The sequence below is a fragment of the Sinocyclocheilus grahami genome, unplaced genomic scaffold, assembly GCF_001515645.1.
Source record: "Sinocyclocheilus grahami isolate Dianchi unplaced genomic scaffold, SAMN03320097.WGS_v1.1 scaffold158.1, whole genome shotgun sequence".
Classification (NCBI taxonomy): domain Eukaryota; kingdom Metazoa; phylum Chordata; class Actinopteri; order Cypriniformes; family Cyprinidae; genus Sinocyclocheilus; species Sinocyclocheilus grahami.
In genome coordinates, this window is record NW_015505337.1 from 825,917 (window position 1) to 849,038 (window position 23,122).

The 23,122-nt window shown below is 34.8% G+C and overlaps 2 protein-coding genes across 5 annotated transcripts in view; one reads left to right on the forward strand and one right to left on the reverse strand.

The window, feature by feature from the left end:
- Positions 1-23,122, reverse strand: part of LOC107592775 (fibrinogen-like protein 1) — a 46,210-nt gene that overhangs the window by 11,258 nt on the left and 11,830 nt on the right. The window contains exon 8 of one of the 4 annotated variants that reach the window (XM_016282329.1): positions 2,932-3,391. The exons of the other annotated variants lie outside the window; for them this stretch is intronic. Coding sequence (XP_016137815.1) covers positions 3,347-3,391 — 45 coding nt within the window. The 3' untranslated portion in view covers positions 2,932-3,346. Of the gene's footprint in view, positions 1-2,931; positions 3,392-23,122 lie in introns of those variants that run through there. 4 annotated transcript variants of the gene reach the window in all.
- LOC107592777 (sorting nexin-9-like) lies at positions 1,034-22,082 on the forward strand. The gene is made up of 18 exons (XM_016282334.1): positions 1,034-1,366; positions 3,921-4,007; positions 7,056-7,130; positions 9,356-9,442; positions 14,624-14,723; positions 16,468-16,612; positions 16,700-16,787; positions 16,954-17,079; positions 17,205-17,322; positions 17,454-17,584; positions 17,879-17,982; positions 19,249-19,352; positions 20,539-20,616; positions 20,734-20,810; positions 21,039-21,128; positions 21,300-21,414; positions 21,546-21,637; positions 21,737-22,082. Exons 1-18 carry the CDS (start codon positions 1,355-1,357, stop codon positions 21,782-21,784), a joined length of 1,677 nt encoding a protein of 558 aa, XP_016137820.1. The 5' UTR covers positions 1,034-1,354; the 3' UTR covers positions 21,785-22,082.

A 23,122-nucleotide genomic window follows, 5' to 3' on the forward strand; every position in this document is an offset into this window, starting at 1 on the left:
TGTTTACATCTGGAAGACATTTTTAGAGTGTTTGTTTGTTTTGTGTGCTATGGGTGTGTGCATGATTATTTTATATATTTTATTATTTATTATTTACATTTATTATATTTATATGACAAAATGTGGGTGCAATTTGTGTGTTTCAAAAGTGAAAAAAAGTACACCTAAAGTTCAATATTGTTATTAAAAATGGTCCAAAGAATCAGTACTGTCTAGTTTTGGTTGTGTGTGTTGTTGTTTTTTCACGCTACTGTGTTTTTTGTTTTGTTTTTTGCACTACTGTCACAGAAAGTCAAGCAGAAGTCAGGTGACAGCTTCCTCGAAAAGAATATACCAAACACAGTATCATCTGCAATAATGAAAAATACAGAATCTATTTTGACTCAAAATATCAATTTCTTACATTACATATTTCTTTATAGGAGTTATAAGAGCAACATTTGTGAACAAACAAATGTCAGTGAAAACAATTAAACATTGTACTCATATAAATATATATATATATATAAGCATATTTATGTGCATTCTATACACACAACATAAATCAAATCATTAAAAATAAATAAATAAAGTCGAAAAAGAATTCAATGGCATAGTGACTGGTACTGGATGAAAACACTAGCTTGGAAATGTGACTTTAAATTTAAAGACCAGTAGATGGCAATCTTACCTCATTATGGGTGTACACATATTTGACGCAGCTCCTTGCTTATATTTTCTATTTTTTCTCACCACCATTCTTACTCTACCTGTATAGAGTGGCAGTGGCAGTTAAGTCCTTCCCTGAAGAAGCCGTTCCTTCAGTAAACCTGCTCTGACACGCCTAAGCACAGTCTCAAACAATCTTTCATTGCTACAAAAATATAAACGTTTCAAATAAAATGCTTGTGTTCAATTAAAATAGCTTAATAACTAATAAAAATAATCATGATCATTTCAATGTCTAATGGGTTTTACAACATTTAAATAAATCCTGAAATCCAGTGTTTCATGGCATAATGTCTCTGTTGTTTACTTGAGCTTTACTGGGCGGTGTGTGAGTTGGAGGAAGAGCTGCTCTGACAGCTCAATAAGTCATACATTTTGAGGCCAATGTGCTGAAGTTTTCCGGGTCTTAGTTAGGGAAAGAGGACGAAACATCTACATTTTCAACGCCCATAATTCGTTATATGGGTCAGATAACTGGATTTTATCGAGCTGTTTTGCTAATCGAGAGCGGTCACTGCTGCGTAACACAAAAACAAACGCGTAATTTTCGCTTCATTTAGGGACAGAAAGGCTTGTTTTTACTATGTTTTGTTTATTTTAAGAGCTCATATCGCATGTTAATGGTGATTAAATTATTGATACCACGATGTCAGTGAAGGTAAGTTTTGGCACAACACTGGGATAAACACTACTAATGAAATGACTGTGGCGCATTTGTCTCATACGAACTACAGCCAAACGATAATTAATGTTGCATGTTGTAGACGAAGTTCATCAGTGTACTTTATTAATGGACTGTATTTTAAAGTAAAATTACCACCCGATAAAATAGGGTGTATTACAACAAGAGTTGTATTTCCATGAAACGAATTCTAACAAAATGTTCATTAGTTTAGCTAGAGATTATTTATAGGTGATTTCACTAGTGTTTTGAACTGTATCATACACTGTTTACAAAACCAGTACTGATGCCCTACTTCTAAACGAATTCTATTGAGTCAGGCCTTATCCATGAATCATTTGAACCGGTTCGGTCAATTCATTCAATGACTGACCGGTTCTTGAGTCAAGAAAACATTGACACGTCCAGCTTGTAGTGCTTGAATCAAGGATTTGATTAATGAAGTGAAAAAGTTACTTCAGTATCAGAAATATGTACTGGTAAATATGTAATGTAGCCTACAACATAAGTGTGTGGCATGTTTATGAACACAAAAAAGCATTTAAATGTGCAAAAATGTTTCAGGCAACAGTAAATAGATTAGAAGGACTGTTATTTAATGTTAATCCATTCTATTTAGGTTCTAAATGAATTAAGCTCTGAACTAAACTGGGACAAACAAAGCTAGAATTATGAATGTAGTAGTATAAGTGATAGATTAAGTTTACTTTTTGGAACTGTTCTTCATTTATTTATTTTACAGCATGTAGGCCTATACAACACCAGGGTGTCAGGGATCACGTGTTAAGTTAATTACGTCACAATGTACAGGAATTGCAGGAATCTTTATTATTATTATATAGAGAGATTATTAAAATTAAGTATAGAGCATTTTCAAAACTATTAATACAGGATTCCAAACTGAACACACAGCTAGTTGTTCTTTCAAAACCTGCTGTTCTGCTTTTTGTGGTGTATATGTTTCTACACGGTAAACAAAAAAATAGATTATTGTGACGTTACAAGAGCATGTTCAATCAGAAACTGTAAATGATACTGTAAACATTTTGAAAAGAGTAGTACTTGCACTAGTTCATTGAGCAGTTCTATTGTTTACTACTGTACTGTGCTGCATAGCTGCTCTTCTTAATGAAATGATTTGAATTGATATTGTAGTTGACCTTTTCAGATTGAGGTTAGAGTAATTTAGTCTCTGTTTATCACAGAGTATAATGTAAAAATATTTTATTTGACATTTATTTGTATAAGACTTTATTTGGCGCATCAATTTTCCTCCTCCTGATGTCCACTTTTTTTAATGGGGCCCATGCCCACATTCTTTGGCATTTCTGATGGGCTCTTGTGCACAAAGTCATTGATTGGTACCTCTCATTTGCAGTCTTTCCTGCTCTGTGTTGACTTTGCAAATCAAAACACACACATTTTGAAAGTATATTGTAGACACTCAGTGGTTAGAGTATAAGAAAAATTGCCATTATTACACATATTCATTCATAATTTTGAAACTTTACAAAAGCACAAAATAATCATACATGGGGGGAAAAGTATGATTTGACAATAACCATAAAGATCAGTTAGATTAAATGATTAAAATAGTTAAATTGGTTACATTTATTTAAAAAAGAGAGAGAGAGAAAGAGAGACAGCAGATGCAAATGAAAAGTTTAGCTAATTGTATTATGAAAGGCTGTTACTTAATGTTTGTGTATATGTTACTATTATCTGTTGGGGATTAGTACAAAAAATGTATTAATTTATTAAATTTATTATCATCACTTAAAACTTGCTGTATCTCAAAACCTAGTGATCTGCATTAGTAGTATTCATGGGCATTATATGCAGGTTCTGAGTCATCTAGGTACAAATATACACAAACAGTCAGCTGACTCAAAACCCACCTCAAAATACTGTCTAGGTAGGCACCTCACTAGGTCACAATGAGACAGGCCTTTTGTGTCACCTGTGTCCACCTTGTTGCTGTGAACAGGAATATGGTGCATCCTGTCAGGAATAGAACCCAAGGGAACATGTCATTCAGTGTACAGTGGTTTGGTCAGCATTATCATTCAAGTAAGCACATCCTTTTGATATGGATAAACACTCAGCACACTAAATATGGAAGCTGAGCTTGGTTAGAGGTGGTTTGACACAGAAAACCAGTTTTAATGTTTTGGTTTACATGTTGGCTGTGTTGTGTGATGGCTGGTCATGCGGATGAGCCCTCATATGCGGAAATGAGGCTATAAAATCTTCCAGCATATAGTACGATGAAAAGGTGACACTGGACGAAAAATGTATTTCATTATAATATTTTCATTTGGGACCTGTTTGTTTTATTCTTGGAGCAGATGAGGAAGCTTAACTTTATTTTTATAATGTCATACAGTATAATGTTACACGTGTAACATCTATATACAGAATTGTTAGTCTTTTTCAGTTTCAAAATTAGTTAGTAATAGTTTTAGCCATGCCACACTGAAATATTCATGCAGTTACTGTTCTGTGTTACCCATATGTTTGCTGTGTTCAGGCTCAGGTATTATATGACTTCCCCGCTGAGCCTGGCAACAATGAGCTGTCTGTTCAAGAAGGAGAAATACTCACGGTCACTAACCAGGTGAGGATATACTGAGCTTCAGCATCAGCACTAATGTGGACGTCTATGACATGCGGAGTCCCACAAGGATCAATTCTTGCACCGCTCCTGTTTAGCATGTATATGCTCTCACTAAGTCAAATAATGAAAAAAAAACAAATTGCCTATCACAGCTATGCAGATGACACCCAGATTTGCCTAGCCTTATCTCCAAATGACTACAGCCCCATTGACTCCATCTGCCAATGCACTGATGAAACAGTTGGATGTGCCAGAACTTTCTTCAGTTAAAGAATTCTGCTGCCAGAATTCTGACAAAAACCAGAAAATCTGAGCATATCACACCAGTCCTCAGGTCTTTACACTGGCTTCCAGTTACATTTAGGATTGATTTTATAGTACTTTTACTCGTTTATAAATCACTCAATGGCATAGGACCTAAACTTTAAACATTGCAGATATGCACACTGAATAAATTATAAACCTAACAGACCACTCAGATCATTAGGATCAAGTCAGTTAGAAATACCAAGGGTTCACACAAAACAAGGGGAGTCCGCTTTTAGCTATTATGCCGCCCGCAGTTGGAATCAGCTTCCAGAAGAGATCAGCTGTGCTAAAACATTAGTCACATTTAAATGCAGACTCAAAACTAATGTGTTTAGCTGTGCATTTATTGAATGAGCACTGTTCTATGTCTGAGCTGATTGCACTGTATTTTATGTATAATCTTTTTCTATTTTTAACTGTTTTAAATTCATTTTAAATCAATTTCTAAATAATTTTAAACGTTTTTAAGTTCTCTGTTTTATTGTTGTGATTTTTTTTATGATTATTTTGCTTCCTTTTATGTAAAGCACTTTGAATTATCATTGTGTATGAAATGTGCTATATAAATAAACTTGCCTTGCCTAATGTTTCAAGACAGGCACTTGGCTAAAATGTTATATATGCAGGACCATTCAAATTTATTTTATTTTTTTTAAAGAAATTGATACATTTATTAAGCTACAGTGTATTAAATTGATCAAAGGTGACAGTAAAAACTGCTGTATCACGGTTTCCACAAAACATTGTGGAAGCAGCAAATCAGCATATTAGAATGATTTCTGAAGGATCATGTGACACAGAAGACTGCATTAATGATTGCTGAAAATTCAGCTTTGCCATCACAGAAACAAATTCAATTGTAAAATATATTTTAAAAGAAAATAAATATTTTAAAGGGGTCATCGGATGCAAAATTCGCTTTTCAAGTTGTTTGAACATAAATGTGTATTGGAAGTGTGTGTACACATCCATCCTAAAATGATAAAAATCCACCCAGTCTCCCCTTTCTCAAATCAGGCTGCTCTGAGATTCCTGTCAGAATTACGTAGTTCTGCACAGGCCCCTCCCACGATAGTTGATTGACAGTAGCATTTTACCTTAGACCCGCCCTGAGTGAGCTGTCATCAGTCCGCCATTGTGTCAACTCCGGTGCAGGGGAAGACAAGAATATCTCAGATTAAGCGATTGAGGTGTTCTGTTGTTGGATGTAATAATGAATATAGCAGTCCTCATTTACTCCCGACATCTGAGCCGCTGAAGATGCAGAGGATTAACGTTACTTTCATTTTGAAGGGAATGCGCCAATCCTGATCTGCCTAAATGCGTCTATATTCGCGCGAATCATTCGTGATCCAGCTTCATCAACAGAAGTGAGTATAAGGGATTTTTTATGAATTATGCAAATCGCCTTTCCTAATAACGTGCTAGTTAGTGGCTGAAGTTTACAGTCTGCTCGTCACCCCACGGAAGAGAGGGGCGGGGTCAGCAGAGCTTATTAGCATTTAAAGCAACATGGACTAGAATGGCTTGCTGAAAACAGCTGATTTAGACAGGGTAAAGTGTTTTTTACACAACCATTGAGAAATTTTAACGTATGTATGTTATAGACTTTTCATTAAGACCCTAAAGAATCATATCAACTTGTTGAAAATGGGCATCCGATGGCCCCTTTAAAAGGTAGAATTATTTCATAGAGGTCGACCGATGTATCGGTTTTGCAGATTAATCGGCACCGATAGTTGATTGCTGGAACTATCGGTTATCGACAAAAAAATCCATGCCAATAGTTTTCCGGGTTGCGTCCATTGCTGGAGCGGCTGAGAAGGGTCTGCTGTCATTACACAGTGCGAGAGTGGCCTCTAGTGGTTCAAATCATTGACAGCACATGCTATTTGTTTAGACACGTGATACTGCACGCTGAACAGAGCAGGAAACTTCAGACGCGGATTTTCTGCTACATTTATTTAACTTAAGTATTAAGACTTTTTAACTAAAGACATTCGCATTAGATGCACTTTATTGTAATAGTCATTTGTTTTTTGTAAAAATAAAAATACATTTAAAATTATTATTACTATTTTTTTCTCTCTCTCTCTCTTTTTTTCCCTCAGAAATGTTTTTTATTATTATTATTACTATTTTTTTTTGTGTTCTCCTAAACTCAGCGCTGCGCTTTTATTTTGATTAGATAATCATCAAGTGTTCAAGAATAGAAGCAGTTAAAGTGTGAGAGTATACATAAAATATCCATATGTATATAGTTTTAATGCTATAGCCTTTGTGTATATATTTAAAGATGTGCATCTTTAAACATGACAGTTGAAATGAAATGGTAACACTTTAAAATAAGAGTCCATTTGTAGCATTAAGATTAATGAAAGCTGTGTAAGTATTGTTCCTTGTTAGAGTGTTAATTTCAACATTTACTATTACTATTATTATTATATATTTTTTACTACTACTACTAGTATGGTTCAGTACTGTTTTTCTTCAGTATCAATTTTAAAACTATCGGTTAATTAATCGGTATCGGCCAGTGTGGTCCAACCTAGCTATCGGTATCGGCAAAATCCACTATCGGTCGACCTCTAGTATTTCACAATATTACTGGTTTTACTGTTACTGTTGGTATTTGTAACGCAGCCTTGGTGAGACTTCATTCAAAAATCTTACAGATCCCAAACTTTTAAATTATATATATATATAATTTCCCTCTCTGTTTTTCTTTATTTTATGTAGAATGTAGGCGGTGGCTGGGTAGAGGCTCGGAATTCCAGAGGAAATGTAGGCCTGGTGCCCGAGGACTATATTGAGGTAAAAAATACCCTAATCATTTGCTTTGTTTTCGATTTCACTTCTTTGTACAGAGCATTAGATGAAATTGGAACATTTTCACTATTTAGTGAAACATTAGATTATTTTTAGAACTCTAGAGAGGGGAAGGACAAAGTGAAAGCAAACTTCTGATTATATAGACCACATCAGTGAGCAGAGTGTTATTCTGTTTGCTGAGCTGATATACTAAAACTTTTCCAGTTTTTTTTTTTTTTAGGTTTTCTTGTGTTTTTCCAGTAGTATCACATCATTGAAATCATTGAATGTGTGTGTTTCTTGAGTTGTATCATAATTAGAAGATACAAAAAGTAACATCAAATGTCTTTTCATTAAGACCCTAAAGAATCATATCAACTTGTTGAAAATGGGCATCCGATGGCCCCTTTAAAAGGTAGAATTATTTCATAGAGGTCGACCGATGTATCGGTTTTGCAGATTAATCGGCACCGATAGTTGATTGCTGGAACTATCGGTTATCGACAAAAAAATCCATGCCAATAGTTTTCCGGGTTGCGTCCATTGCTGGAGCGGCTGAGAAGGGTCTGCTGTCATTACACAGTGCGAGAGTGGCCTCTAGTGGTTCAAATCATTGACAGCACATGCTATTTGTTTAGACACGTGATACTGCACGCTGAACAGAGCAGGAAACTTCAGACGCGGATTTTCTGCTACATTTATTTAACTTAAGTATTAAGACTTTTTAACTAAAGACATTCGCATTAGATGCACTTTATTGTAATAGTCATTTGTTTTTTGTAAAAATAAAAATACATTTAAAATTATTATTACTATTTTTTTCTCTCTCTCTCTCTTTTTTTCCCTCAGAAATGTTTTTTATTATTATTATTACTATTTTTTTTTGTGTTCTCCTAAACTCAGCGCTGCGCTTTTATTTTGATTAGATAATCATCAAGTGTTCAAGAATAGAAGCAGTTAAAGTGTGAGAGTATACATAAAATATCCATATGTATATAGTTTTAATGCTATAGCCTTTGTGTATATATTTAAAGATGTGCATCTTTAAACATGACAGTTGAAATGAAATGGTAACACTTTAAAATAAGAGTCCATTTGTAGCATTAAGATTAATGAAAGCTGTGTAAGTATTGTTCCTTGTTAGAGTGTTAATTTCAACATTTACTATTACTATTATTATTATATATTTTTTACTACTACTACTAGTATGGTTCAGTACTGTTTTTCTTCAGTATCAATTTTAAAACTATCGGTTAATTAATCGGTATCGGCCAGTGTGGTCCAACCTAGCTATCGGTATCGGCAAAATCCACTATCGGTCGACCTCTAGTATTTCACAATATTACTGGTTTTACTGTTACTGTTGGTATTTGTAACGCAGCCTTGGTGAGACTTCATTCAAAAATCTTACAGATCCCAAACTTTTAAATTATATATATATATAATTTCCCTCTCTGTTTTTCTTTATTTTATGTAGAATGTAGGCGGTGGCTGGGTAGAGGCTCGGAATTCCAGAGGAAATGTAGGCCTGGTGCCCGAGGACTATATTGAGGTAAAAAATACCCTAATCATTTGCTTTGTTTTCGATTTCACTTCTTTGTACAGAGCATTAGATGAAATTGGAACATTTTCACTATTTAGTGAAACATTAGATTATTTTTAGAACTCTAGAGAGGGGAAGGACAAAGTGAAAGCAAACTTCTGATTATATAGACCACATCAGTGAGCAGAGTGTTATTCTGTTTGCTGAGCTGATATACTAAAACTTTTCCAGTTTTTTTTTTTTTAGGTTTTCTTGTGTTTTTCCAGTAGTATCACATCATTGAAATCATTGAATGTGTGTGTTTCTTGAGTTGTATCATAATTAGAAGATACAAAAAGTAACATCAAATGTTTAATTAGGTATTTGGCATACTTTTACTCCAGACAGAGAATATTCCCACATGTTCTGTGCAGTAGGTCTGTCTTTGTACCATAATTACCAAGATGTTTAACATATTCCCAGTGTGGCCTTGTAGACACACAGTCAGCGTTCCTCAGGCGTGATGACATTTGAATGCTTTTTTGTCATTGATTCATATGGAGGGAAAGTTTGAGTTATGTATGCATGGACTGCAAAAGGCATGGATATGACAAAAATATACATTATTTCATATTTTATTTTATTTTTTACATATCAGGCTGTTTTTTCATGGATATATTTATGTGCCTATTATTATGTTTTGCAGATTAACCCTGTTTCCACACAAGCATCAGCAACAAAGTACATTGATGCTCAGAATCAAGGTTACAACAGCAGTTCAGCAAACACTCAGGTACCACATCAACTACCACATAATCTTTGTTCATAATCTCACATTTGGAGAAGTTATGGTGAGCATGTACTGTATAAAGTTCTAGCTCAAATGTGTTAAATGTGATACAATATGAGTATCTGCATGTTCCACAGTTCCTCTAATGAAATGTAAAGCAGGTCTCAGTAAAAATAAGTAGCCACAACCAACAAAAAACCCACTATTCAAATAGCAGTTTTGCTTCCTCATTTTCACAGCCAACTTTTACTAGAAATCCACACTCATTTAATGAGAGTTCTGCTGAGCATAACATGCACAAAGGCCCTATGTGTCATCTGCAGTTGAAATCCATTTCCTGTGAAAGCAGGAGAATGAGAGTAAATGGGCCTCATTATAGCTCGAAACTGTCTCTCTTTCTCTCTCTTGTTCTCTCTGGGGCTGTTTCTCTAGTAGGCTGTCAGATGTTCACACTTTGTGTTGTGCATATCGTCATTGTGCATGCAATAGTGTTTAAATGCTTAGCCATGTTTAGCAGTTTGCAGATAGATGAGAAGTCAGATATGTCTCACCATTAAACATTAAACCATTAAACAGGCTCACCATCTGTAGACATTTTTGGCAGAATTTTAGAAAAACTAAATTCAGGACAATGCCTAATCATTTTTTTTTTTTTAAACCAATGAAATAGTCATGACCAGTAAAAATGTGGACACGTTTGTAAGTTCCTCATGATCTTAATAGCCTTTTGTTTTAAAAACTGTATGCTTAATTACTTGATATTACTCATGTAGACAAATATAAACATATGAAATTTCTTTAAGAAATCAACATTTCAATTTTTTTAATATTTTATCTATTTATTTATTTTATTATTTTTTTAGCTTTGTTACTTTTTTTTTTACTTAGGGATTAGTTGGTGTGTAAATGAACAGTAGTTAAAATAGTAGAAAATTGTTCAACATTTTTTGGTTGTCACGATGTTGCCATTCTTCCATTTGTGTTATTTCATTGTTTTGTATCATTATGAAAAGTTTACAAGTAATAATATTAAAGAATAATTAAGTGTGTCTAAAATGGACTGGTACTGTATATGGATTCCAAAAAAAAAAAAATTTTTTTTTAAACCAATGAAATAGTCATGACCAGTAAAAATGTGGACACGTTTGTAAGTTCCTCATGATCTTAATAGCCTTTTGTTTTAAAAACTGTATGCTTAATTACTTGATATTACTCATGTAGACAAATATAAACATATGAAATTTCTTTAAGAAATCAACATTTCAATTTTTTTAATATTTTATCTATTTATTTATTTTATTATTTTTTTAGCTTTGTTACTTTTTTTTTTTACTTAGGGATTAGTTGGTGTGTAAATGAACAGTAGTTAAAATAGTAGAAAATTGTTCAACATTTTTTGGTTGTCACGATGTTGCCATTCTTCCATTTGTGTTATTTCATTGTTTTGTATCATTATGAAAAGTTTACAAGTAATAATATTAAAGAATAATTAAGTGTGTCTAAAATGGACTGGTACTGTATATGGATTCCAAAAAAAAAAAAACATGTTATTGCTATAATCTGTGGTTTTTGTGTGATCATTTAAAAAAAGATGCTTAAATTATACAATTAATTATATATAAATAATCATTATTATTCAAAGTAATTATATAACTATTGTTAAATAACTAGTAAGGGTTATTAAATTATTTGATTTTACTGTACACACTGGATGGCCATATACTGATTTTACCTCCATTAGATGAGGCTGGTCAAGAGTACAGACACCCTTGCAAAAAATTGAGCAAATGGTACTCAAAGTGGTGAAATGACGGATCTAACGACTTAATGTTTCCATCAGCCTTCAATGACTCGGTGACATTTAGAGTGATCCACAACACCAAAGTACTAATAACAATAAACACATGAGTAATGTTGTGCTCAGGGAAAATTGGTATAGACAATCTTAATTGGTGAGGCCAGGAAGAGAAACAAATGGTTTTGCGTGGCTGGAAGTCAGTTTTTAGCAACATCAAGGTCAGATCTATTGATGGAATTGGCCATTAAGTCTTAGACTAATGGACAGAGATGGACTCAAGAGCATTTGGCCTTTTAGTTCTTAAAGCACATCCAGGCCTTTTGTGGCAGATTTGAGATAACTATATTTTTATACCGTATATTCAATTCATTTGTGACCATTAGCCATTTATACAAGAAGAGAAACTCATATATTGTTGTCATTGACTTTTTCATTATGAGTGAACATAATAATGGTTTCTGCAAGCATTTTCTACATTTTGTGAATCTTAATAAAGAGAGTTTTTTTTTGGTCCTGTTTTTAGTTGTGTGGTTCATGGTTTGTAAAGTAACCTTTAAAATAGCAGGGCGATTCTCATTATTGCTGCTTTACACTGTTAATTCGAATAATGTTTCTAATTCGTTCCATAACATAACTTATACTGAGTGAGTACGTATTAAAATCATGTACAGTAGAAAAACAATAAAAATGCCAGTAAGAACTAATAATTTCATGCTTTAAGGCAAATGTTAAAGGAGACATATTATGCCCCTTTTTACATGTAATATAAATCTCTGGTGTCCCCAGAATGTGTCTGTGAAGTTTCAGCTCAAAATACTCCACAGATAATTTATTATATCATTTTGAAAATGCTTATTTTGAGTGGAAGCACGCGTTTTTTTGGGCCTGTCTCTTTAAATGCAAATGAGCTGCTGCTCCCCGCCCCCTTTTCCAGAATAGAGCTGCGCCTTTACAGCTCGTATCTGCTAAAAAAACATCTGTTTTGGTTCTGATTATCATGTTTATCGAGCTGAAATCATGAGTTTTAAACCATATGAGTTTAAATTTCTGATATAAGTTTTTCTAAGAGCACACATCCGAAGCACACGTACAGAAAGCGGCTGTCACAGCATGAGTACTAAACTAAGTTCTCATTCACACACAAGTTTACATTAAAAACAAACGAGTTACAAAAAACAGTCGGTTATGTCTGTGAAGGTAAACAGCTGGGAAATAAATCACATGTTTATTTTAGATCTGTGTGGCAGCAGCAATATACAGTAAATAAATCAATAAATCCACTGCTCTGTTGTCTCCTCTGTGGCTGGGAATCTAAATAGTGTTCTGTGCTCGTCTGTGCAGCCAAAGGCAGAACAGTTTGCATGTTTTGCTCTAATTTTCGCTATAGCATTATAGCTGGTACACCGTTGTCGCTTGCGAAAACACAATGACGGTGCCGTGGGTGTAAACTTACAGATTAAGGGGCGGTAATATTATAATGAGATCCCTTTGCCACGTCACCAAGGGAGCGAAATCAGACGCTTTTGTTTTCTCAGACGCTTGTAGAAAAAGGCTTCCCAAAGCAAAGTTACTGGGTTAATCGTTTTCACATTTCCTTGGTTGGTAGATGCACTGGGGACCTGATTATAGTACTTAAAACCTGGAAAAGGCATATTTTCATGATATGTCACCTTTAAAGGGGTCATATGATGCTTTTTTAAAGATCATTATTTTGTGTATTTGGTGTAACAGAATATGTTGACATGCTTTAATGTTCAAAAAGACATTATTTTTCAAATACTGTACATTATTGTAGTTCCTCTATGCCCTGCCTCTCAAATGCGTCGTTTTCTACAAAGCCCCTCCTTCCGACAAGCACAGTCTGCTCTGATTGGCCAGCTGACCCAGTGCATTGTGATTGGCCGAACACCACAAGCACGCGTCGGAAATGTAACACCCCTTTCCATAATCGGCGCTTCAGCTTTCAACATAAATGTAAAGACAGTAAATAATGTCCTTAGTTTTACTATCAGTTCAAGTCCGAAAGGGGAACAGAGTCGCGTGACAGACACAGTCATGATGCTCGTATTTATTTGCAGTACACAAGCCGCAATTAAGAAAGCTGACTCCACTGTGATGTGATCCTGTCTCTCTCTCACGCACACACACACACACACACGCACAACGCCATACTCTACACGGTGCAAAACTCCGCATTTGAACAGTCAATAGCAAATACTTAAACTATTAAGAAAACATACTTACAGTAGCTGATTCAGAATAAGCGGCAGATTGTCATAGCAAAGTTGGAATTAAATTTTTTTTTTTTAGAAATAGCCTTTGCACAGCCAGCCTTGTAGGCTACTCTCCTAAGTTCACAAAACTGTCGTCCATAAAATGCGTTGCACAAATTCGAACATCTGGGTTGTGCTGTTCTGTTGTACATAAAACTTAACCAATGATTCCTCATTGCATCTACTTTCGAAAGGCCAAATAAAGTGCTTTTGCTTTTGCACAGAAACACACAGCATCTCCCTGACATGGCTGCCTCAACGCTACTGCGGTTCCTGAAACCATGCCTTCTTTCTTTGCATGAACATTTGGGTGGCATTATGCAAATATTTCGACATCGTGATGTAGAGATGTGGGGGCGTGTTTGAATGAGGCGTTTTAGCCCGGTCTGGATCAGCCTTCTCTTTTAGATAGAATTCTTTTGTGGGAGACTTTGAGCTTTGTAACCCTGCAGATCTTATACATGCACAAATAGCTACATAACACATTAAAGAAAAGGAAAAATAGAAATCACATCATATGACCCCTTTAAAGTACAGTATGTGTTATTAGTAATCTTGAAAATATCTTTACAGGAATATCTTTAGTACTGAAATATCAACACTGCATTAGTTTTAGGTGACATTGGCCTGTCTGTTTTGTATGTTAGGTCAGCCATGGTATCATGAGGCGAATGGAGACGCACAAGCAAATATTATGTGAGAATTTGAATATGAACAAGGCAGCTTCATTTTGTTTATATGGCCAACCCAGCAAGAGAGAATCGCTGTAATCTAGTTGCAACATATAAGTGATATTTATGGAACCTATAAAAGGAAGTGGGTGGAAGGAAGAACCTGATGTTCCTTAAATTGTAGTGAATTTGGTAATTCATCATTTGAGCAGACACTTGACTTGATATTAAAATGGGTCAATCAAGGAATAGTTCCAGCATGGGTATCGGTAGGGGATTGTGGGAAAAAGCTGATAGAATCCACTTTAAACTTAAAATAACAACCTGTATAATTTAGGCAACCTCAATACCTACAAAATGGCAAAGCAAATGTCTTGATCGTCAGCATGGATGTATATTTGTTCAAAAGAATGATTTAATGTTGTATTTTATGTGCCTGTAGGGGGTTAACGGGAATGAGGCTTGGACTGCCACAACATGGTCCAACAACAACCCTGCGGACAACTGGAACAGCGCTGAACAGGAACCAGCTGGCAATAGTGGTAAGTGAAAAACATTTACAGTACAACCTCCATTAAACATTTATGATTATCTGTCTATATATCTAAACTTCTGTTCCAAAGTTTGGGGTCAGTAAGATATTTATCCAAAGAAATGTAATACTTGTAGGTAGGGGTGGGCGATATACCGGTAGACACGATTAACCAGTAGAATTTGTCAACCAGTAGATTTTGGTCTATCGTCTCTAACCCGGTTACAGGCACACATGACATTGCTGTGCTATGTGGTCACGAAAATGTATCGTTTGCACATGTTTTTAATCATTGCGGTTTAAAAACAAGCTATTTTTAAGCCGCACGTTATTTTTGCCGCTTAATAGGCCTTGAGCGGTTAAATACACACACTTGTATGTGTCAAAATGCCCAGCTTTGCAAGTAACCTCATAAACGATGTAATTTAAGTCTTAAGTAAAAGCAAACATTTGAGAAAGAAAACACATGTGTAACATTATATTGGATCCGGGCAGCTCTTAAAGTGGCAGCAGTCATTCATGTTAATCAAACAACAAAAGAGAGAAAATCTCTCACTGCTCTTGACTAAATCACTTAAATAAAATTAATAAGAAGAAATGTATATTTAATTTACACAGTGAATAATATACAGTACATTTGATTACTTTATACAATGTATGTAGCATTTCTTATTTATTTGTTCCACTAGTATTTTGTCCTATTGCTTGTAATTAGTTTCTTATTCTTTTTTAATTGCTGACTGTTTACCTGTCTTCAGTAAGCTTGAGGTTATTTATTATTATTATTTAGGCTTCTATACTTCTATTTCGAAGAAGAATTATGACATTTCTATGGTATCAAAAATTTTGATATCATAAAGACCTTATTTAAAGCAAAAATAACTAGGCCTATATTGTGATATATATCATTATCGTGAAATAAAATGACTTATATCGTGATATAAGATTTTGGTCATATCGCTCACCCCTACTTTTAGTAAAGTGTATGCAGGAGAAGATGGCGAAATAGATGGATACCATTTCTTCCTGCTGAAAATTCAGCTTTGCCATCACAGGAAAAAGTGACATTATAAAATATATTCTAATAGAAAACTGTTATTTTCACAGTATTACTGTTTTTACTGTATTTGTGACCAAATAAATACAGCCTTGGTGAGCATAAGAGACAACTTAAAATATTACCGACCTCAAACTTTTGAGTGGTAGCCATATAACCAAGCTCAAGTTTAACTTGCTCCTGTGTGAAAGTGTATAGTGACGTATTTGTTATTAGGGCGCATGTACATTTTATAACAGAAGCATCTCATCAGCGATGTTGCTGCTTTACTGTCTACAGCACGTGAGATATTCATGTTGTCTGTGTTATCTGTTATCTGAAACATGCTTCCCACAGCAAGAGCGGTATTTTCACATATGCACAAGGAAGCAGAACCTTTTCTGGCCCCTCCATATACATTCCAGTATGAATACTCTTGTGAAAAAGAAGTACACCTTAGCATACTCATAAAAAAATTGTGCATTATGGACATAATTCATAATTGCTTCAACTGTCCTTTTGGAATATGATTAAAATCCATTGCTGGATCTTCTGAATCAGTATCTTGGAACAGCAGGAAAAAGGATTTTAGTTATGTTAATACTTTTGAAAAATGTAAATGCATTTTTGAATGATGAGTACAAAGTTTAGTTTTTCAGTCTGCTATTTTATTACTGTATGTGATGGTGATGGTGATTGTTGTGTCATGTGACTGTAGGTTCTGTCTATTCCTTTGATGAGGAATGGGATGATGATTCCGATGATGGAAAGTCGACAGTCGGTTACGGAGGTTCACAGATGGAAGAGGGCGGAACCATGCAGCGGGGCGGGGGTCACTCTACTATGAAAATATCCCTCAACAAGTAATGTTTTAGTTTTGATAACTGCCAATATTAATATTTCATTAATAAAATAAACTTTAAAAATGCTCATCCCATCTTTTCCCATAGGTTTCCAGGGTTCTCCAAGACCCCAAATCCAGAGGTGTATTTGCTTACCAAGAGCATAGCTAAAGGAAATGACAAACTGCCAATTTATGTAAGTTATTTGTCTTTGTCATGTGATTTGATCCCATGCCTGAAGATTGATTAGATAGTTAACATAATAATCAAACAATCTTGGGTTTGTTTTAAGTGGTATGGTGAATGGATACATTAACATGTTTCTGATTCTTTGAAAAAAAGGCTGAATGTTTATTTTGCAGGCGGGCGAGGTGGGTCCTGTATGGTTGTATCCACAAATTCAGTTAGATTGTGTAGTGGCTGATCCCAAAAAGGGGTCAAAAATGTACGGCCTGAAGAGCTACATCGAATACCAGATCACACCTAATGTAAGTTCCTTTGAAGCACCTCTCAGGACTGCTTAAAAAATATTGACTTACTGTAATTGGTCATTAACAGTACTGTAATACTGCTAATGGGTCTTAGTTTATTTTTATGTTTAACTATTTTTCAGACTACAAACAGACCGGTCAACCACAGATACAAACACTTTGACTGGTTATATGAGAGGCTCGTAGAGAAGTTTGCCTGTGCTCTGCCAATCCCATGTCTACCTGACAAACAAGTTACAGGTGAACAAAGCAAAAAAGTAATAGTGATCTATCTGGTCACTTTAGAAAAGCTTCTTGTTTTTTAATAGTCACCAATAAAAAGTGTTTTTGCCTGGTAGACTTCCTAGCATCTGTCTTCTGTTTCTCTTTAGGCCGATTTGAAGAGGAATTTATTCAAATGCGCATGGAACGCCTGCAGGGCTGGATGTCCCGCATGTGCCGGCATCCGGTGATCTCAAATAGTGACGTTTTCCAGCTCTTCCTTAACTACAGAGATGAGAAGGTGCGTTTGTTAAAATATGTATAATAGTAATGGACATGTAGTTTTATACATAGAGTTAAATACATAGTCAGACAAGAGATATTAAAGCTTGAAGAGCTGTACTGTCAAGTATTGCCATCTGTTTGCTGATTTTAAGATCACGTCCTTTAGAAGTGTGTTATAATTAATATTTTATATTGTATTTATAATAATTATATTCAAAGTGTTAACTTTGACTAGAGAATAGTTAGGTTCAGCATGGCAGTTGTGTGTGTGCTGGGAGTGTTTAAGTCATGTTTTATTTGTTTCTTTTAGGAGTGGAAACTAGGGAAGCGGAAAACAGAGAAAGATGAAATCGTGGGAGTGAAAATCTTCTCCACCATAGATCCAGAGCTGCCAGAGTTAGATCCTGGTCAAGTGTGAGATAATATATAACTCCCTTAATTACTTTTTTTCTAAAATTAATTCAGTTCATTTTTAATTCATAATTTTTATTTTATATAAATTGATTATTTATATCATTTTAATATTAATAATAATATTTACAATTATATATATATTTTAAATGCTTCTCTTTAACGTTATAATTATCTAAGAATCCTGAAAAAATATATATATAAAATATATATTTTCCAACAAAAATATTTAGCAGCAAAACTGTTACAGCATATTATAATGATATCTGAAGAATAATGAAACTGAAATTCAACATTTATTTCATAATCCATTTCATTACCCATTCAATATTATTACTATTTAAAATAACTCTTTTCTATTTTAATGTTTTGAAGTGTAATTAATTCCTGTGACACATACAGTATCTCACAGAAGTGAGTACACCCCTCACATTTCTGTAAATATTTTATTATATATTTTCATGTGACAACACTGAAGAAATTTGTATAACAGTGTAAATTTGCTCGGACGCTGAGCACATGCACTCAACTTAAACCGCTGTATGGTCTTGGCCACCGTGCTGCAGCTCAGTTTCAGGGTCTTGGCAATCTTCTTATAGCCTACGCCATCTTTATGTAGAGCAACAATTATTTTTTTCAGGTCCTCAGAGAGTTCTTTGCCATGAGGTGCCATGTTGAACTTCCAGTGACCAGTATGAGAGAGTGAGAGCGATAACACCAAATTTAACACACCTGCTCCCCATTCACACCTGAGACCTTGTAACACTAATGAGTCACATGACACCGGGGAGAGAAAATGGCTAATTGGGCCCAATTTGGACATTTTCACTTAGGGGTGTACTCACTTTTGTGGCCAGCGGTTTAGACATTAATGGCTGTGTGTTGAGTTATTTTGAGGGGACAGCAAATTTACACTGTTATACAAGCTGTACACTCACTACTTTACATTGTAGCAAAGTGTAATTTCTTCAGTGTTGTCACATGAAAAGATATAATAAAATATTTACAAAAATGTGAGGGGTGTACTCACTTCTGTGAGATACTGTATATGTGTGTGCGTGTGCGTGTGTGTGTAAAATAAATATAAAATAAATGCAGCCTGGGTGAGCACAAGAGACTTCTTTCAAAAATATTAAATCTTACCAACCCTAAACCCCAAATTACATGTTGCATTATATTATATTATTATTATATTATATAATTTCATAATTTCTTATAATATAATATATGTTTTTAATAAAACAATTGTCTTATTTGATGTGATTGTAGGGAGCAGAAGTATGAAATGTACAGCCAATTTACTAGATCTATGGACAACAGTGTTAAAGAACTACTGGCTGTTGGGCATCTTCACTGGAAGAGATGTACAGGCCGTGAGTTTGCATACTATATTTCCTCATCACCACAGTAACTCTATACTTAAAGCTGTAGTCCGTAACTTTTGCCTCTTTGTCGCCACCTCTGTTTGAAAACCTGCAATTGCAGTTATTTGCGCAATTATCTTCCTTGCGTGGGTTGTGCGACGGCATGGCTCCAGCGTGGATGAATCTAATGTTTTGAGGTGAATGTGTGGCTGTCTGTCACCGTAACGGTGTGAATATTTACTGTACTTCGGAATCACATATTCTAGCCTATGTCTTCGAATATATGACCCAAATAAGCATTTTCACCGGATATTGTCATCTGAACAAGTAACAAGTCTGCCACTTTTGTTCTGACCAACTGAGGAAAAAAGCATTACAATAAATCAAGCAACCAATGGCGAAAAATCACCTAAATCTAACAATCACTTAGCTCATATCACATCAAACCGTGCAAATTATTATCATTGTTATACTTTTTTGTCAAATTGTTAATGTTAACAACATCAGCATTGCTTGACTATGTGTATAGTGTGTATTAGCGTGTAGATTTCAATTTCTGTACAGTCTAATCTCTATTTGTCATACCATTCAAATTTCCTATAAAGAAATTCTTCTAACCCAAAAGGCAAATTATTCATCATTCGATCTGGTTGTCTTTAAAATACAAATCTTGTGTAATCCCACATATGCTATCTGTAATCAGATGCACATTTAAAACTAATTTCAGTCACTTGTGTTTCATAAACACGTAATCCTTTCTGGATTATAATCTCCCATCAAAATGATAAATTTAATTAGTCTAGCTGCTGTGAGAAAAGGCTATAAATGATCCTCCACCTGCAGGATCCTCGCATGCGATAGCCTAGTAGCCGGGACAACTTCATGTTTACAGATGTGACGTAATGACGCAGCAGCATGCTCGAATTTCCCGCAAATTCCTACCAGTACCACTCAAATTAAAAAACATTATTATAAGCTAACCGATGTGAATCAGGCTAAAGTACGGCATAGTTTTGAACACACTGGCTGGTTATGTACTTGCTCAAATATTGATTTCGGATCATTTTTAACCAAAAAAAGTTTACAAGTTTGCAGCTTTAAGTAAGTACAGTCAAATATGTAGATTATTTCATTACTGTTACTGTCTTGTGATTTGTCCATATTAAAAATATGTTTTAATCTTTTAAATCAACAGCATTACAAAAGGAGTATCGGCAGATTGGAAAAGCATTTCAGAACCTATCATCGGTTTTCAACACTAGTGCATACCCAAGTAGGAAACTGGAGCTTTGTTCGTTAAAATGCTCTCATAGACATATAAAATATTTTTGATTACCTAATGATTATCTAATCATGTTTTGTTGATGGTTTTTGTGCACCTTATTTTAAGGGGAATCAACTCTGACGGAAGCATTGAGTGCAACAGGAAAAACGTATGAGGAAATAGCAGAACTCGTTGCAGGACAGGTATCAGAAGTACAGTATTTCCTCACATGAATACTTCAACAAACCGTCCAGTCCTTGAACCTCTACCAGTGTCATTTACTCACCATTAGCAAGTTTCCTCACATCCTGTGCTGTTGATATAATTGTAACCACAAGGTTATCCAGTCATAGCAACATCCATGATAGCTGTTTTTAGCATTATCCATGAGTTTAAACATTTGTTTCAATAAGATAACATTTGTTTATCAGCCAAAAAAAGATCTACACTTCCTGATGGAGACAAACAACGAATACAAGGGACTACTAGGCTGCTTCCCTGACACAGTAGCAGTTCACAAGGTATAAACCATTCACCTTTTGCCTTTCAACATTGTGTTTTATTTTTTTTCCTTTAATTTAAAGGTAAATTTTCAGAAGAACTGGAAAAAGTAAAATACATTCATATTTATATATATATATATATATATATATATATATGTTATTTGTATTTAAATAATTCTTTCCCCTCAGGCTGCCATTGATAAAGTAAAAGAGGCTGATCATTTGGTGACGATGAATAAGGTTAGCCAACAAGATAAACACATTATGGAAAAGAACCTCAGCACCATGTCTTATGCATTGCAAGGTACGTTAGTAAAGTGTTGTCTGTCAGTGAAAGACCCTTTGTCACAGTAGTCTTTTATACGTGCACCTGTGTGCTTAATTGTAGTGTTTGTCACACACGTGTAATCTTAGACTTGCCATCTGTTTCTCTAGCGGAGATGAATCATTTCCATAGCAACCGTATCTATGACTACAACAGACTCATGCAGTTCTACCTGGAGGAACAGGTGAAATTCTATGAAACGGTGAGTGGTGGGATTCTAGTTTGCATGGACACCATAAACATGGCATATGTAATGCAACATACTATGTATGTAACGTTCTTGTGTGTTCTGATTGGATAGATTGCTGAAAAGCTGAAGAAAGCGCTTGGTCAGTATACCACCATATGAGGACACGCTCTAAACTGTGGAACTTCAAAAAAGGATGCTGCTTTTGCTTTTTTTAATGCTAATTCACAATTAACCATCTTGTTTCCACAAACTTCTGTATTGTTGCATTGTATCATATATAAAATATAGGTTATAAGGGAACAAACCATGTTAGATGTGCAAATCATCATTCACCAAATATTTGGTTCACAGAAAAAAAGTGAAATACAAATCTTAACTGTTACTTAAGCTAATGTAACACTCCCCGATGTTAAAAGAATAGTTCATGCAAAACTTAAAATTTTCAAAAAAATTGTTTTCAAGGTGTAGATGAGTTTGTTTCTTCATCAGAATTGATTTGGAGAAATTTAGCATTACAGTATATCACTTGCTTTTACTTCACAAGACATTAATTGATGGACTGGAGTCCATTTGTGAATTATTGTGATGTTTTATCAGCTGTTTGGACTCTTATTCTGACGGCACCCATTCACTGCAGAAGATCCATTGGGGGAGAAGTGATATAAGGCAAAATTTCTCCAAATCAATTCTGATGAAGAAACAAACTCATCTACATCTTGGATGGCCTGGCGGTGAGTACATTTTGAGCAAATTTTCATTTATGAGTGAACTATTACTTTAAGACATTTAATTCAGGTCTCTCAGGGACGCGTTCACTTAGACTGGGCCTTCTAAACCAAATGAGTTTATTAATGTCCTAAATTGTCTGACATGATTTTATTTTCTTGTAGTACAGTATGTGAAATGAAATATGTCAGATATTTAGAAGTGGTATGTATTGAATAAAAGCAATAAGGACATTGTCATTGTCTTGTTATATGCAAAACAAAACTAAAAATGTCTCTTCATTACACTCTGTGTATAAAATGTGTTTTTAACTAGCCCTCCAGTGTGTAATAAATCTGTCTTTATACATTTTCCAAGTTTGTGAGGAGAGTTGTGATGGCCATGAATGCTCTGCATTTTTTGGCCTAGTGTCAAAATTGATTTAACAGATCTAGCTAGTGCACAAAAATGTATTTTTTTTGAGAAGATGGTAGAAATATGCAGTATTTATGCAAGCTCAGGGTCAATTTTCTTTCTTTGAAAGAGGAAACAAATCTTTGGCTTTAGAAAGGAAGATAAGGAAATGAGCATGATGACCTCAGTCTGTGAGAGTGACCTCAAGCAAGGAAACTCTTTCTCCTCCGATTCTGTTTCCTTCCCTTAAACATGGGGCGGCTTATTTTCATTCTTTGACCATAAAGAGTCTCTTATTTTATCTTTGTTCTGGGACTTTGTAATGCAAATAATCATCAAATCGTGTGATGCCCCTCAAAACCTCTTTTATTTCAGTGC